General features: G+C 34.4%; 2 protein-coding genes across 3 annotated transcripts; both read left to right on the top strand.

Moving 5' to 3' along the window:
* The first annotated feature begins 1,569 nt into the window (after nt 1-1,569).
* Nucleotides 1,570-6,747, top strand: LOC122591293 (probable receptor-like serine/threonine-protein kinase At4g34500). Its single transcript, XM_043763535.1, has 8 exons — nt 1,570-1,877; nt 2,177-2,590; nt 4,186-4,290; nt 4,540-4,662; nt 4,983-5,153; nt 5,237-5,366; nt 5,779-5,988; nt 6,443-6,747. Exons 1-8 carry the CDS (start codon nt 1,699-1,701, stop codon nt 6,518-6,520), a joined length of 1,410 nt encoding a protein of 469 aa, XP_043619470.1. The 5' UTR covers nt 1,570-1,698; the 3' UTR covers nt 6,521-6,747.
* A 488-nt stretch (nt 6,748-7,235) lies between these two features.
* LOC122593680 (cyclase-associated protein 1-like) lies at nt 7,236-11,554 on the top strand. 2 transcript variants are annotated; one of them, XM_043766121.1, is made up of 11 exons: nt 7,236-7,565; nt 7,958-8,126; nt 8,219-8,283; nt 8,374-8,677; nt 9,216-9,363; nt 9,452-9,561; nt 9,686-9,741; nt 10,181-10,237; nt 10,350-10,493; nt 10,859-10,941; nt 11,199-11,554. In XM_043766121.1, the coding sequence occupies exons 1-11, from the start codon at nt 7,293-7,295 to the stop codon at nt 11,470-11,472; spliced, it is 1,683 nt and encodes a 560-aa protein (XP_043622056.1). In that variant the 5' UTR covers nt 7,236-7,292; the 3' UTR covers nt 11,473-11,554. The 2 variants fall into 2 exon arrangements, with proteins under 2 accessions (XP_043622056.1, XP_043622057.1); XM_043766122.1 differs by having other exon boundaries at nt 10,859-10,955; nt 11,199-11,290.
* Nucleotides 11,555-15,247: the final 3,693 nt, after the last annotated feature.

Genomic DNA, 15,247 nt, shown 5'->3' with positions numbered 1-15,247 from the left:
TATATAGTGTTTAGTGAGCAAAGGTGAACATGTGAATGTGGTATGACGATGTCATAGGTTACATGTAATAGCCCTAGTACGTTGCCCTCATTCGTGTTCATAAATGTATGCAAGTATATTCACTAAGTCTTTGCTTATATTTTAGTTGTTCATATTTTCTTATAGGCGGTTCCGGAATAAGGAACTAAATTGATTGATTTAAAGCTTGAAGTTAAGGTCCCTTTTGGAAGGATTGAAGGTAGATTGTCATTTTTGTGTAGATAACTAGAAGTCCCACCTCATGTATGGCTCATGATACACTTTTGTCATCTTAGAAATGCCTTGTTTTGGCTGGTTGAACATGTTTCAGCTTGTAAATGTTTTCAAGATTGAGTCGTAAGTTTTTGAAGGATAACTTGATCATTTTAGTTGATTACCCAAGTTCGACATTTGACCCATTTGGTGGGAAATGAAGTTTGAATGTTGTTTACGTGATGAAATTGAAGGTATCAATGTTTTATAAGTTTGAAGTTTTAAGCATGGTATTGAAAGATCAGTTTTGGGGGTTGAAAATCTTGCTAGTTGAGTTTTGGTGTCAAGAATTTTCTGCAGGTCTGGAGCGATAAATTCCCACTGCGGCGCAGTGGGGGCTTTCTCTTGCGCAGGTCAGGGACTTCCCACTGCGGTGCAGTGGGAGTGTTCAATCCCACTGCAGCGCAGTAGGAATATTCTGTAAAAAAAAAAATTTGTCGTGTTTTTCAGTAATCGAGTCTAGTCCTTTCAATTGAGCTAGGAGCTGGGGTTTTTATTTCAACCCGTCTTCTACCAGCTTTTATTTTAAAGACCTTTCGGCCCTTTTTGAGGTTGGGGCTTTTAATTTAAAATATATATCCAAACATGGTTGACCGTAATAAATGAACCTTCTTTTTAAAAGTTTGGAGCTTTTAAGCTCCTAAAAGCCCCCAAAGCCCTCTACCAAACAGACAAACTGTATTTGACATATTATGATATAAATAAATAAATCATACCTATAAAGGAAATAAAAATCCTTATAACTAAATAGCCTAAGTATCCTGCTAATCATGAGATGATAACAAATGTGAGGAAAAAAAAATAAGATAATGAATGAAATCAACATATCATCATTTTATGATTTTAGCCTTTTAATAAGATTTTTAAGCTAATTTTTGGAAATATAAATCATTTACCATAGAAAAAACTAAAAAATTGATTTGGAGTGTGGAAGAAAAAAATATTAGATATGAGATACCAATACTGTTACGCTATATTTGGAGAAATAAATTGTTTAGTAAAATCGGTGCTTGGGTGTTAATTGGTGGAAATAAGATAATACCCACTTTTGCCAAAACTAATACGAGTAAATCGCAATCCAAACATATCTTTTGATTGACTTTCTAAAAAACACACCGACGCAAGTGGGCAGCATATTGAGTCAAATACTAGAAAACACACACTTGTCAGTGGCTTAACGGTAATATCCTCAATAACCCAACCCCAAATTACAAACACTCATCGCTCCTCCTCCATCATCATCATTTCTACATTTCTGTTTAAAGTCTTCCACTCTCTCTCTCTCTAAAACCACACACCAAAAAAGTGGAAAACTCACTTTCTCTCTCTAAAATAAAAGCTCAAATTTTTTTTAAAAAAATGCTCTCACAATATCAGTAATTTTTTTGATCTTCGTTGACGGAGACAATGGCGGTTTCCGGCAACTCATCGTCAACTAACGGCGGAGTTAGTCTCTCTTCTAAAACAACGATTCTAGGACAGAAGCTTTACGTCGTCATCGCCGTTACTGTCGTTATTGTTACGTTAGCTCTGTTACTGATATTTGTTTGTATCCGTCGGAATCTGAACTCTAAACGACGTCGCAGGTATAATATCATATATATGTATATGTTGACTAGTTCATTTTTGTTATTAGTAACATAAACGACGTCGTATTTGAAGTTTTACATAGTTGATCTTTAGAATTCTAAATTTTTTTGAATAATCTATTTTCTATTTTTTTTTATTTTTATGTTCATTAGATATTTTATATAAAAAAAATTTATTTATTTTTTTAATGCATGATTCAGCTTAATTATTTTTCTTCTACTCCAATATTTATAATTAATTGTTTTCTGATTTTATGAATATTAATTATGTATCATTTATTCTTAAAATTGATCAGGATGAGAGTGAAGCACAGCTCAGGATTACTGCCATTGGTTCAAAATGCCGAAAAAATAGAAAAAAAGAGTAAAATAAGTGTGTTTGAAAAAGATGAAAAAAAGGAAGAAATAAAACCAATAATTAAAGTGGTTGTTAATAATGAAGAGGGTAAATTAGGGAAAGTTGTTACAAATTCAGGTAGTAATGAATCTGCATCAGGTTCGGGTTCGGGTCCGAGTGAAGGTGGGTCGTCATCTGTTTCGGGTAGTGAAGGTATGGGATGGGGGAGATGGCATGGATTGAGTGAACTTGAAGTTGCTACTAATAATTTTGCTGTTGAGAATGTGATTGGTGAAGGTGGGTACGGGATTGTGTATAGAGGCGTGTTGCGTGATGGTTCGGTTGTTGCTGTTAAGAATCTGTTAAATAACAAGTAAGTTCGCCGATTTTTTTATACGAATTTACTTGTGTAATAAAATCTGTGTTGGTTACTTTAGGATGCATGTTTTAGATCTAGGGGTAGTCGGCCATAGCTTGGAAGATTGAATCTCGACTACGGTCACATTAGCTGTGTTAGGCTTCTGTATCTGGATTAGCTTATTTTTTTGAATTTTTGGCGTATCGGCTTTTAAAATATAATAAAACAAAAAAGCCAAAAAACTTGGTTTTACCGGCTTATGAGCTTATCGAGTGACTTATTGCTTGTTTTACAAAGGCAGAAGGTATTTTGAATACAATTGAAATAAAGTGGTTTAAAGAAATATTAATTTAAATAAAATAAAGCAAATGGTAGCTTTACAATTTCTCTTTTTCTAAAGAAGAATAGGAAGGTAAAACTTTGATTTTTGGGATTAAATCAAGTGTTGCACACCTGTGGTGTTATATAAAGTGCAATTCCATTATGTTTTATTTATTTATATATGATATGATATGATATATCTAAAGTTTAAATGTTGTATATAGTGAATGATTATAGTATCTTATTCCCCTTAATTCCTTTTAGTATTTTACAGCTTCAACATGTTCTTCTTTTCATAAAGAACAAAAAAAAAATATGTTTTTGAAGTTGATGTATAGACAATTATAGAAATAAATAACTATTATTTTTTTGGTAGGGAAGTTGATCCATCTTTGGATGGTAGTAACTTTAACCCAAAGCATATTGCTTCTTCCCTGTAAAGAAATCACAAATCTGTCTTGATCTTAACAATAAAGATACCCCATTTAACCCTGATGGTTCTTAAATAAAAATATAAAAAATATCTGGTCCAATTTAAAGTTTGAAACAGGCATTTTACGAGATTAAGATCTTATTTTTCGATTTTCTGATGTTGGACTAAGTTGCTCCCGATACAAAAGGTTGACGTAGAAATATATGAAAATGTTAATATGTAGACAAACAATGAGGATTAGAAGTTTTGTGTTTAAGATTATAGTTGCTGCAACAGATAGTGTTTTCTTTGCATATTTGCATGAGCTATCCTTTAATTGTTGTAAAAAGCCCAACACAATGGGTAGAAAATTTAATCCGTCAGTTAAAGAATAATATTTTGTCAAAACAGATCTGAGCACAATCTACATTGGAATTAGTCGCATCTAATAAATTAGAAGTTGGATCACATGGTATATGGTGTAAAGAATGTGCGTCTTTGAGAAATGTGGGTGTGTTTTCAGTAGGAAATGGAAATATAATATAGCACATCTCAAAGTTGGGGGACAGAGTGTTGCATATGTTTAGTCTCTTATTTTAAAATGTTGCTTACTTCTAGTAGTGACCTTATTTTATACCCTTAATTTTTGCACAATTCATACTTTACTTATTTAGTCATGGGGCTCGAGGTGACTTTAAATTCAGATGATCAGTTAGTGCAAATACTTGTCTTTTAATATTGTTTAGATGATTTTATGACAACTTTCGATCTTTTTAAGTATTATAATTTATATGATATCTTAAAATAAATGAAAACTTTTTTGACCAAAATAATGTGTACTTTGCAGCTAATAAATCTAATACTGTCACATGTGTAGGGGCCAGGCAGAGAAAGAATTTAAGGTGGAGGTTGAAGCCATTGGAAAAGTAAGGCATAAAAACCTTGTGGGTTTAATTGGATTTTGCGCCGACGGTGCTAAAAGGTAGTTACAGCTTCCATTTTGCATTCATTTGTCTCCTAATATGCTCATTAGGCTCCAAAATGGATGGGCCAGGCTGGTTGACTGGTCACTCAATAGCCAAACAAGTAACCTCAAAAAGAGTTGAGCAATTGGGCCAGGCTGGTTGCCTGGTCACTCAATAGCCAAACAAGTAACCTCAAAAAGAGTTGAGCAATTGAGTAACTACTGCTCGGTACTGATATACTGTGGCTACATCACATTTTCATGCAGGTTGCTCGTGTATGAGTATGTTGACAATGGAAATCTGGAACAATGGTTGCATGGGGATGTTGGACCTGTCAGTCCTTTAACTTGGGATATCCGAATGAAGATTGCTGTTGGGACTGCAAAAGGGTATGCTTCAAATGTTTTACAATTTTGCTATCTTTTCCTATTATTGGAGATGGCTATTTTGACTAGTTCATTTTTAAATGGGTTTAATTTAGACCATTTTAATATTTTTGTACTAATATTAATCCCGTAATCCTATTTAATGCATTAATTATTACTCCGTACTTCTTAAATTCTTCTATATATTGGACATAACTGTGTTTACCGACAATGCAACCCATTCTGACACGTACATATATGTGATACAAATCTTATCAACAACCAAAGGTTAGTTGTTGAAATGATGTATAATTTGTAATCCTAACAAGTGTTATCTGCATTAGGTTGGCATATTTACATGAAGGATTGGAACCAAAAGTTGTCCATCGTGATGTTAAATCAAGCAACATTCTCCTAGACCGAAAATTCAATGCGAAAGTATCTGATTTTGGACTTGCCAAGTTGTTAGGATCAGAGAAAAGCTATGTGACCACACGAGTAATGGGCACATTCGGGTTAGTAACCTCACATCGATTTCCTACGTTCTCAGTCTTTCTTGCACTTTTGTCTCATTCTAATATACACATATGATCTCCAGATATGTGTCACCTGACTATGCAAGCACAGGGATGCTAAACGAGTGCAGTGACGTTTACAGTTTTGGAGTTTTACTTATGGAAATCGTTACCGGAAGGAGCCCTGTCGATTATTCTCGAGCACCAGGAGAGGTATTAGAAATATATAAGGTTGAAGTAGACATGAGAAGACAAGTTTTAATGGGTAACGGGTCTAAACATGTTTGAATAAAGCACATACACATCATTTTCTAGTATGTGTCCAAGCATTAAATGTTTAATTTTGATTACAGAAATGTAATTATTATACTATAATAAGTAATCATTCGATGAAGTTATTTAGAAGGTTTTATGGATTAAAATTGACTATACATGACTTTCAATCCATTTGTGGTTCTGTTATAGCTTATTATCATTTTACCCAATTTAGATATAACACGATCCAAATTGACCAATTCATAGGTAAATGGGTCAACGTTACCACCTCTGGCTTGAAGTTGTCTGCTTTTCACTCTTGTATACTCATTCTGCAATAAAACTCATTTGTGTTGGATTTATTTTGTAGATGAATTTGGTTGACTGGTTTAAAGGAATGGTGGCAAGTCGTCGTGGTGAAGAGTTGCTAGACCCAAAGATCAGTGTACAGCCTCCTCCAAGATCTTTGAAGCGTGTATTGCTGGTGTGCCTTCGTTGTATAGATATGGATGCCAATAAGCGTCCCAAGATGGGGCAAATTGTACACATGCTTGAGGCGGATGATTTCCCTTACCGCACGGTTAGTCTTTCCAAAATTATTACCTTTACCACTACCAAATAACGTTACTGTATAATATTTTCACAGTTTGACAATGTCTTTATGTTCTCTACACTTGTGTCTTAATAAATAGAAAAACAGAATGTAATCTCACTTTGTAAGTTGGTCATTTTGTGAAGGACCTTCGCTCATAAATAAAGAGTATCTAGAAGTGGAAAATTGGACTGCTTGAGTAATGAAATCGAACTTGTGATAATTGGTATCTGACAAAACATGTCCATTTTTGATTTCCAAAATGATACTGACTTTTGGTGATACTCTGGTTTCTTGAGTAAATTGGTTTATAAGGTTTAATTCATTGATAGTACATATTAGGTGAAGTCGTACGTGCTCATTCCATTTGAAGTTTGTGCTGTGATAACTTTGATGTTTCGGTGAATCCTGATGGTGCATTTGCCTTGTCTTTGTTTTATAGGAACATCGCCCACCCAGAGATACAACTACACTTGGTTCCGGGTCAGATCTTTCAAGCAAAGTGCTTTCAAGGAACTAGATTTCTTGAGAGTGTGTATGTGCATCTGTTTGTGCATCCCGCTTCTGTGATTTGTTTGTTCTTTGTTGCTAATATAAAGATATATATGCAGATGCTTCAAAATGTTCCAGCATTGTAAATATAGCGAGTCAATTTGCAATTAGTACTTAAAATTTTATTTGTTATTTTTGCTACATGTAAACACTCACATTCCAATATTAAAGATATAGTAGCTTTTAGAAGATCAACTCCTGTTTTTTAATTTATTTTATTGTATTATTCAATTACTCCGTATTTGATACATCAATCATGTCCATGATAAGAGTAGATAGTGACCTAAAAGAATATGCTCAGTATTGCTCACAGAGTTTTATATGTCGAAAATGGTGAATATGATCCGAGAGGCTACAGGTATGACTGGTTTATAAACACGCCAACCGTATGAATTAGTTTGTAGAATCCGCCGTTGCTAAGATCGTGAAATAATCAAGGAATAATACGTGTTCGATCTCTACTTAAATTTTACAAACCTTTAGATTGTTCGACTTGATTAAAATTCCAGACTTTTATTAAGTTGGTATATATATATATGGAAAAGTAAAATAATAGTAAAAAAAAAGGTAATTGTTAAACAAATGACACGTGTCACCATATTGTTCCCCTGAAACGACCAGTAAACGCACTCTATCTATTTTATCGTTACAAAACCAAAAAACTCGTCACCTTCACACCCAAAACAAAAACACACACAAATTAAACACAAACAGAACACAGATCTGTTTGATGTTTTCCAATGGAAGAAAAACTAATACAAAGATTAGAGGCAGCTGTCGTGCGGCTGGAATCACTGTCTGGCGGTCCTTCTCAGCCACATTCTGTGGCAGGATCATCAGGCTCATCATCTGATCCATCCATTCTCGCATTTGATGATCTGATGACAGAATACGTGGGAAAGGTTTCCGCTTCAGCCGAGAAGATCGGTGGACAAGTTAAGGATGTTACGAATGTTCTTGCTGTGGCTTTTGCCTCTCAGAAAGATCTTCTTGTTAAGATCAAACAAACTCAGGTGAATCTTGATCACACATTCTACATGTGTTATATAATTAATATTGTGTATATCGGTATAAATTTATCATTTTCTAATATAAGAACGCTTAAGATTTTAAAATTCAATCATATAAATCGATAAATTCATATGATTCATAAACATACATATATGCTGGTGTATATCATGTTGATTTTCTGTCCTGGTATCATGACATGTAAACGAAATCTTTTCATTTGAACAAACAGACTCTCATGAATAGAAATATTCAACTAAGATGCAAAATGAAATGAGATATGTTATATACCATGTTAAGTATATATAGCAATGCCTAATTAGGTTTTATTGTTGCTTGTTAATGAGTTTTATAGTTGGTGTTATGATATTTAATCTCTAAATCATTTATTATGCAGAAACCTGATGCAGGTGGATTGGCGGAATTTCTGAGGCCTTTAAACGATAAGTTAACCGAAGCAAATAGCATGAGTGAAGGACGGCGTTCTGATTTCTTCAACCACTTAAAAGCTGCTGCTGAGAGTCTAACAGCTTTAGCATGGATTGCATATACAGGAAAAGACTGCGGTGAGGATAAATTATTTGTCATGTATTGTACTTTTGTATATGAACTTTTACTGTCTTACATTTATAGCTGTTTTTCGGGTCTATCTTTTCAGGAATGAGCATGCCTATTGGACATGTTGAAGAATGTTGGCAGTCAGCTGAATTTTACAGCAACAAGGTACTTCTGATCGATTTAGTAAACAAAGTCGTATACTTAATTTTCTTGCTTTGTGTTTTTTAGTTATGACTTATTGTTGCTATATTGTAGGTTCTTGTAGAATACAAAAATAAAGAGCAAGATCATATAGAATGGGCCAAAGCTCTCAAGGAGCTATATGTACCAGGGTTGAGGGATTACGTAAAGACTCACTATCCTTTGGGACCTGTATGGAGTGCTACTGGAGCTACTGTATTGGCTCCAGTCAAGTCTTCTAATCCAGGTGCTCCTGCTGCCCCAAATCCTCCACCAGCCTCACTTTCAAACTCAGGGGCTTCTTCATCTTCTTCTTCCGGCTCAAAGCAAGGAATGGCTGCTGTTTTTCAGGAAATTAGCTCAAAGCCCGTGACTGCTGGTAGCATTTCTTTCAATTTTTTGCTAGTTTCATACTCTTTTTATTGCATCTTGGTGCTTGTATAGTAATCATTTTTCGGATTACGAATTAGCTCCTAATGGTGGAATTGGTAAAACATAAAGTTTAGTTAAAAACGAAATGGGTCAAATGGGTTGAAAGTTGTTCAATTATACTTCTATTGCTTATAACCTACTAAATTCTTTAACTAAGAAAATAAAGAACATCAATGTAATATCTATGTTTTTTAAACCTCGATTTTATTAAAAACACATATAAGTCAAGTTTTAATTTTTTATCCCAGCAAGAAGTGGTTCAGTTGCGTTTCAAAATTACTCAAATTTAACCCAGTACCCAACTAGCCCATTTTTTCAAAGATTATTTCATGTATCTGTGTATCCCAAATTCCCAATACATTATACTGGAAATAGGGTAATACACTAAAACACTAGTCTCAAATGGGGACTAAGCCAGGCTGCCAACACTATCAAATATATCCATTAATATTTATAACCTCTAAATGTCAGTTTCATGTCTACAGGATTGAAAAAAGTTACAGACGATATGAAGACCAAAAACAGAAAAGATAGGGCAGGGTTTGTCAGTTCTGGTGAAAAAGAAGTCCACAAGAGCGTGCCAAACGTTGCAAAAGTTGGCTCTCCAAAGTTTGAGCTTGCTATGGGTCGGAAGTGAGTATATTCAAAATGAATGCTTTGTACTAGAAACTAACATTCAGAACATTAATAATTGATGTGTCTACTTTTACATTATATATAGATGGGTCGTTGAGTATCAGATTGGCGTTAAAGATTTGACTATTGATGAGTGTGACCCGAGGCAGACAGTTTATATTTTTGGCTGCAAAGATTCAGTCCTGCAGATCAAAGGTAGTACATTCTATTTTACTTTCTCTTCTGGCAGATGTTATTTGTTCATTCTGCTTAGAATTGTTTCCATCAATATTATTCTTGCCTATGTTTTCTGCCTAAAAGATCTATTTATTTCACGCAGGAAAAGTTAACAACATAACTGTTGACAAATGCACAAAAATGGGTGTTGTATTCACGGTTAGTGGCTATATTGTGATTCCCATTTGTAGCATGTTGGTAGCAGAGGTTAAAATTTTAACCCACTGGGTGGCGTCGGGTTATGATTTGCATCTAATACACCAGTTAAAATTTTTATCTTAAACGTAAATGTTTTATATGGGTCGATGGGTCAAACATCACGCATAGTGTAGTTTGAAGGCATAAAAGCTCCAAGATCCTATATTTAGAATTCAGATTAACTATTGTAATCATATAGTTGAGTAATGGAATATGATAAACTAAATCTTCTTTAATACTTGGATTCTTGGAACTTTTGAACAAAAGTGTTTCAGGTCAACCCTGTCCGTTTGAGATGCACCAAAATTACTAAGGTTGTTGACCCGTTACAGTCCTTCCCAATGTCACTACTTTTACGAGGAAGTGGTATATGATAACCACTTTTAAAACTCTGAAACAGGATGTTGTTGCTGCTTTTGAGGTTGTTAATTGCAACAGTGTTGAGGTGCAATGCCAGGTATGATCCAACTTGCCTGTAACCTTTCTCAGATTCTATGTTTGAACTTACTATTCCGTTGTGTTCAGGAAATGTTTTTAAGCTAACTGGTTAACCACAACCAAATTTACAGGGTGCAGCCCCTACCATTTCAATTGACAATACATCAGGTTGCCAGTTATTTTTAAGCAAAGATTCTCTAGATTCTTCGATAACAACTGCCAAGGCCAGTGAAGTCAATGTAATGGTGCCTGCCAAAGATCCTAATGGTGATCTGGTAAGTTTTTGTTTGTTTTCAATAGCTAAGTATTAGAGATAGCAAAATTTATGAGCCGGGTGGGTTGGGTAGGATGTCAAACCGGGTAGTTTTCACAAGGATTAAAAAAGTACATTGCTACTATGATTTTGATTTGTTGAAATAAAGCGATTAGGAAGCTTTTTTGTATTGTGAAATACATTTTCGGTGATTTTGATTTCTTGGATCCGTTCAACCTCTTTTCATTCTTGCTATGTTTGTTTTCTCACCATTTTGGCCCGTTAGAGGCAAAGTATCCCATTCGACCCATTTAATCTTAAATGAGTCAAAGTTATCACGATCACCAAGTCTGCGTTAATCAATGTTGCATGATACGTTTGATGCAGGAGGAGCATGCTTTGCCACAGCAATATATTCACACTTATCAGGATGGGAACTTTGTTACAAACCCGGTCTCCCACTCTGGAGGGTAATAATCGTGAAGTATGCATACAAGTCTCAGCCCTTTTCATTTCCTATTTTCTTGGCGCTTTCTATCTTCAAAATCCCGAATGTTCTTCCCATTTTATTTATTTGTTGACATTCATTTCAAAATCCTGTTTCTTACCTTTTCAGAGGAAGTTCAACTTCTTTGCTGAATGAGTGTCTGAAGTTTTTAAATTTGACTCCAGTTTCTTATTTGTATTGAAAACTATTTCTTTCTGAGACATTTTTCTATGAATACAGGTTGACTGCACCTAAAAGTTTGAGGGATTCGGAGAGTAATGCTAATTCCGTTAATGAAAGTAATGCCAACTACATAAATGAGCATAATGCCAACAACGTTGATATCCATAATGCCAACAACGTTGATAGGCATAATGGCAACAACGCTAATGTGCGTAATGCCAACAACATTAATGATCATCAATGGTTGTATTATATGTTTGTAGTTTTACCTGTAGTGATTGCTTTGATAGTGGCCCTATCACTATCATCGTCATCATCATCTTCATCTTGACCCATTGGGTTATAATAAGTGCTAATTTATGTGGTTGGAACTTTGGATGATGGATTTGCCTAAATAAAACTTTACATCTGAATCTTGGAGACACATATAGCTTTCTGAATCTTGACCCGGGTTCGATTCCCGGCAATGAAATACTTTTTTGATTTTTCAAAATTGTTAAACACAAAACTTAAGTCATTGTATGTTGTTGTCGTTATCATGATTATTGTTCTGTTTCTTATTAACATTTGATGATGAAAAATGTTCTGTTCCTGGAGTAGTAGAAAGTTAGAAACTAACTTAAAAATGAATTTTAATTTGCATTCAATCAAATGATTGTACATAACATATTAATTTCAAAGTATAACTATTATCATTAAAAAAAAAAACAGAACCAACAATATAAAAGAAACAAAAGAACCATTCAAAATTGCAAGTACAAGGGTAATCAAGAACATATAACGAGACGTGTGACTTCAATGTTGTAGCAAGTTCTTGAACGTGCCCACCACCACTTCATTCTCATCACATCGGGTCTTCACCATTAACAATGGAAGCCTCTGCATACAGACTAGCTAAACTTGGTTGAATCAAAGCCTTCTTTGATGCAGGCAGCTTTTCCAGGACCTTTTCAATCTGCCGCAACTTTAAAAGTATGGGATTATCCTTTGATTTCCTTTTCTCAATTTTCAAGCTTGGGCTTTCCCTATAGCTCTTGTTGTTCACTTTCTTGGTGTCAGCTTTTCTTCCTTGAGTAGAACCTGTAATTCGACCACGAGGCTTCGTGCTACAATCTCCTGCATATATGATATCATAATAGATTTTATTTAATTATAAGAAACATTAGAACATTAATTCTTCATTCATTATCAAAAGCTCCCAAATTAGATGCTTAATACATAGGTTGTCATGGTGGTTCATATTCTATAGACTCTGCAAGTAACATATAGTCACAATGACCGTACCTCGAGTGTGGCACCTGGGGAACAATCAAGAAGCTTGATTCCAAGAGAATGAACTTTTTGGGCACCAAATAGTTAACCCTTTAAGTTAGTGAACATAAATGGTTGAGATAAGATTTTTTCCACGTGCAACGAAAGAACCTGTAGAAAAATCAATAAAAGAATATTATGCATGCAACGATCAATTAACAAGATAAGCCGAAGTAAATTTATATGAAGAAGCTGTAATAAGATACATATGATAAAAGACGGATCAATAAGCAATACCTCGACAATTTCCAAGTTAAGTACAAGAAATTTGACGTTGTGGAGATGTTGAAGTAGACTAAGAATACGGATAAGATCATCATTATATTCTGCCGAATCTTCCCTGATTACACATACATCCGCCTTTTTCAAAGAATTAATACCATCCGTGGAGAGGCACAAAGAAGTGGAATAAAAACCCTTATAAACAAAGGAGGTCAGATGAGGTGCATCAATCTTAATGACATATTTCTTATTGCTCGTATTTTTAATAGCGAGATTCTCCAATTTAGGTGTATCCACGTTAACAGACTTTATATCCACATAGCTATAATAGCTAAGTGTGAGATTAGATAGTCGAGGATGGCAGATGCTAGACTTTTTCAAATCACAACCGTCTAGAGTGAGATTCTTCAAATTTGCACACCTGGAGAGAAGACTATCATTGAACTCGTAGGACAAAACAGCATATTTGAGATATAATGTTGTTAAGGCAGGGAGCTCCCAAGTTAATTTGCCTTTCATGATATCTTTGACAATCCACTGGCTGGTGTCTGTGCCAAAAATGAGCTTGACGGAAGACACTTCTATTTCACTATTTCGAAGAGACAGGGCATGTCTAGCAAATTTGGAGAACGCCGGTGTTTCGAAATCTTCACTTGATATATTGAGGTAAGGAATTGAAGTCCATATAAATCTCTATCTAGATGATAAAACACTTGTCTGTACAGCAAGTTTTGTGCTGATAGTAGAAAATATTTTATGAATCAGATCATCTGGTAAGTTGCTTAATTCGTCTGTCATTGTATCTTGACAAAAAACATATACATCCAATTATTCCTAATACATAATTTAACTTCTTTGAGGTTAGAGTCCTAGGGTTCGAATGTTTCTAGGCTTATAAGAAAATTTTATTAAGTAAATTTGCCGTTAAAAAAAAATGGCTTTAGGTATAAGTCTATGGGCTTTAATGACAAATAAATAAATAAATAAATAAGTTTATTGGTTATTAAAAATCCAAAACCTATAAGCCCATGAAAGCCTGGTTAAAGACCCCCGATGATTGATCTATGAGTTGTAGAAACCAACTCATAGACCAAACTAAAAAATAAATTTTAATTAAGTTGATTGAATCCTATGAATGAACATAACATTTTACCAAATCAGAAGTTCAACATGAACGACCAGCGATAAGCAATCACTAGAATTTTCCATATCTTGATATGTTATAATGTCATCAACGATGTACGTAAATGGCTAACTATCTCAACTTGTAGAATGTGACTTCTGTGTATCCTAAGAAAACACTCTGCCTTTTTTAAGTAGATCGAAGAGCTGATACGTTTTACAAAGCAGTTAATTAACAACACGTAGCTATTTATCATATTGTTGAGCATGCATTGCAGGCATGTAGTATAGTAGTACTGTAAAACTTGTTATCTTAAGGAATTCGTTACGAAAACTCCTAGAATGTTTGGGTATAATTATCAGAGAAAAGGACTTGAGTAGTAAAAAAGCCTTTAAAATGTTTGGATTAATTCAGTGAGGTTGTCAGTTTTGTTTATAGGTTTAGTCTACTTTTAGATGTCCAAAGACACTTGTTATAATGATGTTTAGGGGTTTTTTAGGCTGTTTTGAAGAAGATCGATTTGATTGTGTTAGGCTGCTTAAAGTATAACTAATTAATAAAAAACAGAACAGACAATGTAATCAAACAAATGAACAAAAGAACTATTCAATATAATAATTATCGCATGCAATTAAGTACAAGGGTAATCATGAACATAAGATTTGCTAACAAGACAACTTCAATGTCGTATTCATAAAATGTGTTATTCCACCCATCACGACGTCGTCAACCTCTGCACACAGACTAGCAAAACATGGTTGAATTAAAGCCCTCCTTGCTGCAGGCAATTTTGCCAGTAACACTTCAATCCGCTTCAATTTTGATATATTGCTTTTCCTTTTTGCAATTTGCAAGCTCTGGCTTTCCCTATAGCCCTTGTTCTTCACTGCAATGCATTTCCCATTTTGCAGTCTCATCACTTGTGAATAACATCATCTGATAAGCTGCTTAATCTATCAACATCACCATCCACATTCATTCTATTTTGATGATTGCGGCGAGACAGAACATGTCTAACAAATTCGGAGAACTTAGGCAATATCTTATGAATAAACCTCCATCTGGATGATAAAAGACTTGTTTGTACAACATCTTTGGTGCAAAATATTTTATGAATAAGATCATGCTTATTCTATCACCATCTTCATTCGTTCCCTTTTGATTATTGTAATAATGTTGAGAACCCATTCCGTCTGTCATTGTATCTTGACTAATTAAAAAACATTATGTTGAGTCCTAGCTAGGGCTCGAATGTTTGTTGTAAGATATGGCTTAATGATAAGCGGATACGTTTAACTATCTAATTTGCCCCTGTCACATAAATAACCATTAATATTTGGATTTAACAACTTAAACTATCATCATAAGCCCATAAAAGCCTAGTTTAACTATTATGAATTTGGATTTAACAACTTAAACTATCTAATTTGCCCCTATCACATAAATAACC

Source organism: Erigeron canadensis, chromosome 3 (assembly GCF_010389155.1).
Source record: "Erigeron canadensis isolate Cc75 chromosome 3, C_canadensis_v1, whole genome shotgun sequence".
In the NCBI taxonomy this organism is placed as follows: Eukaryota; Viridiplantae; Streptophyta; class Magnoliopsida; order Asterales; family Asteraceae; genus Erigeron; species Erigeron canadensis.
This window is presented reverse-complemented; position numbering and strand designations above follow the sequence as displayed.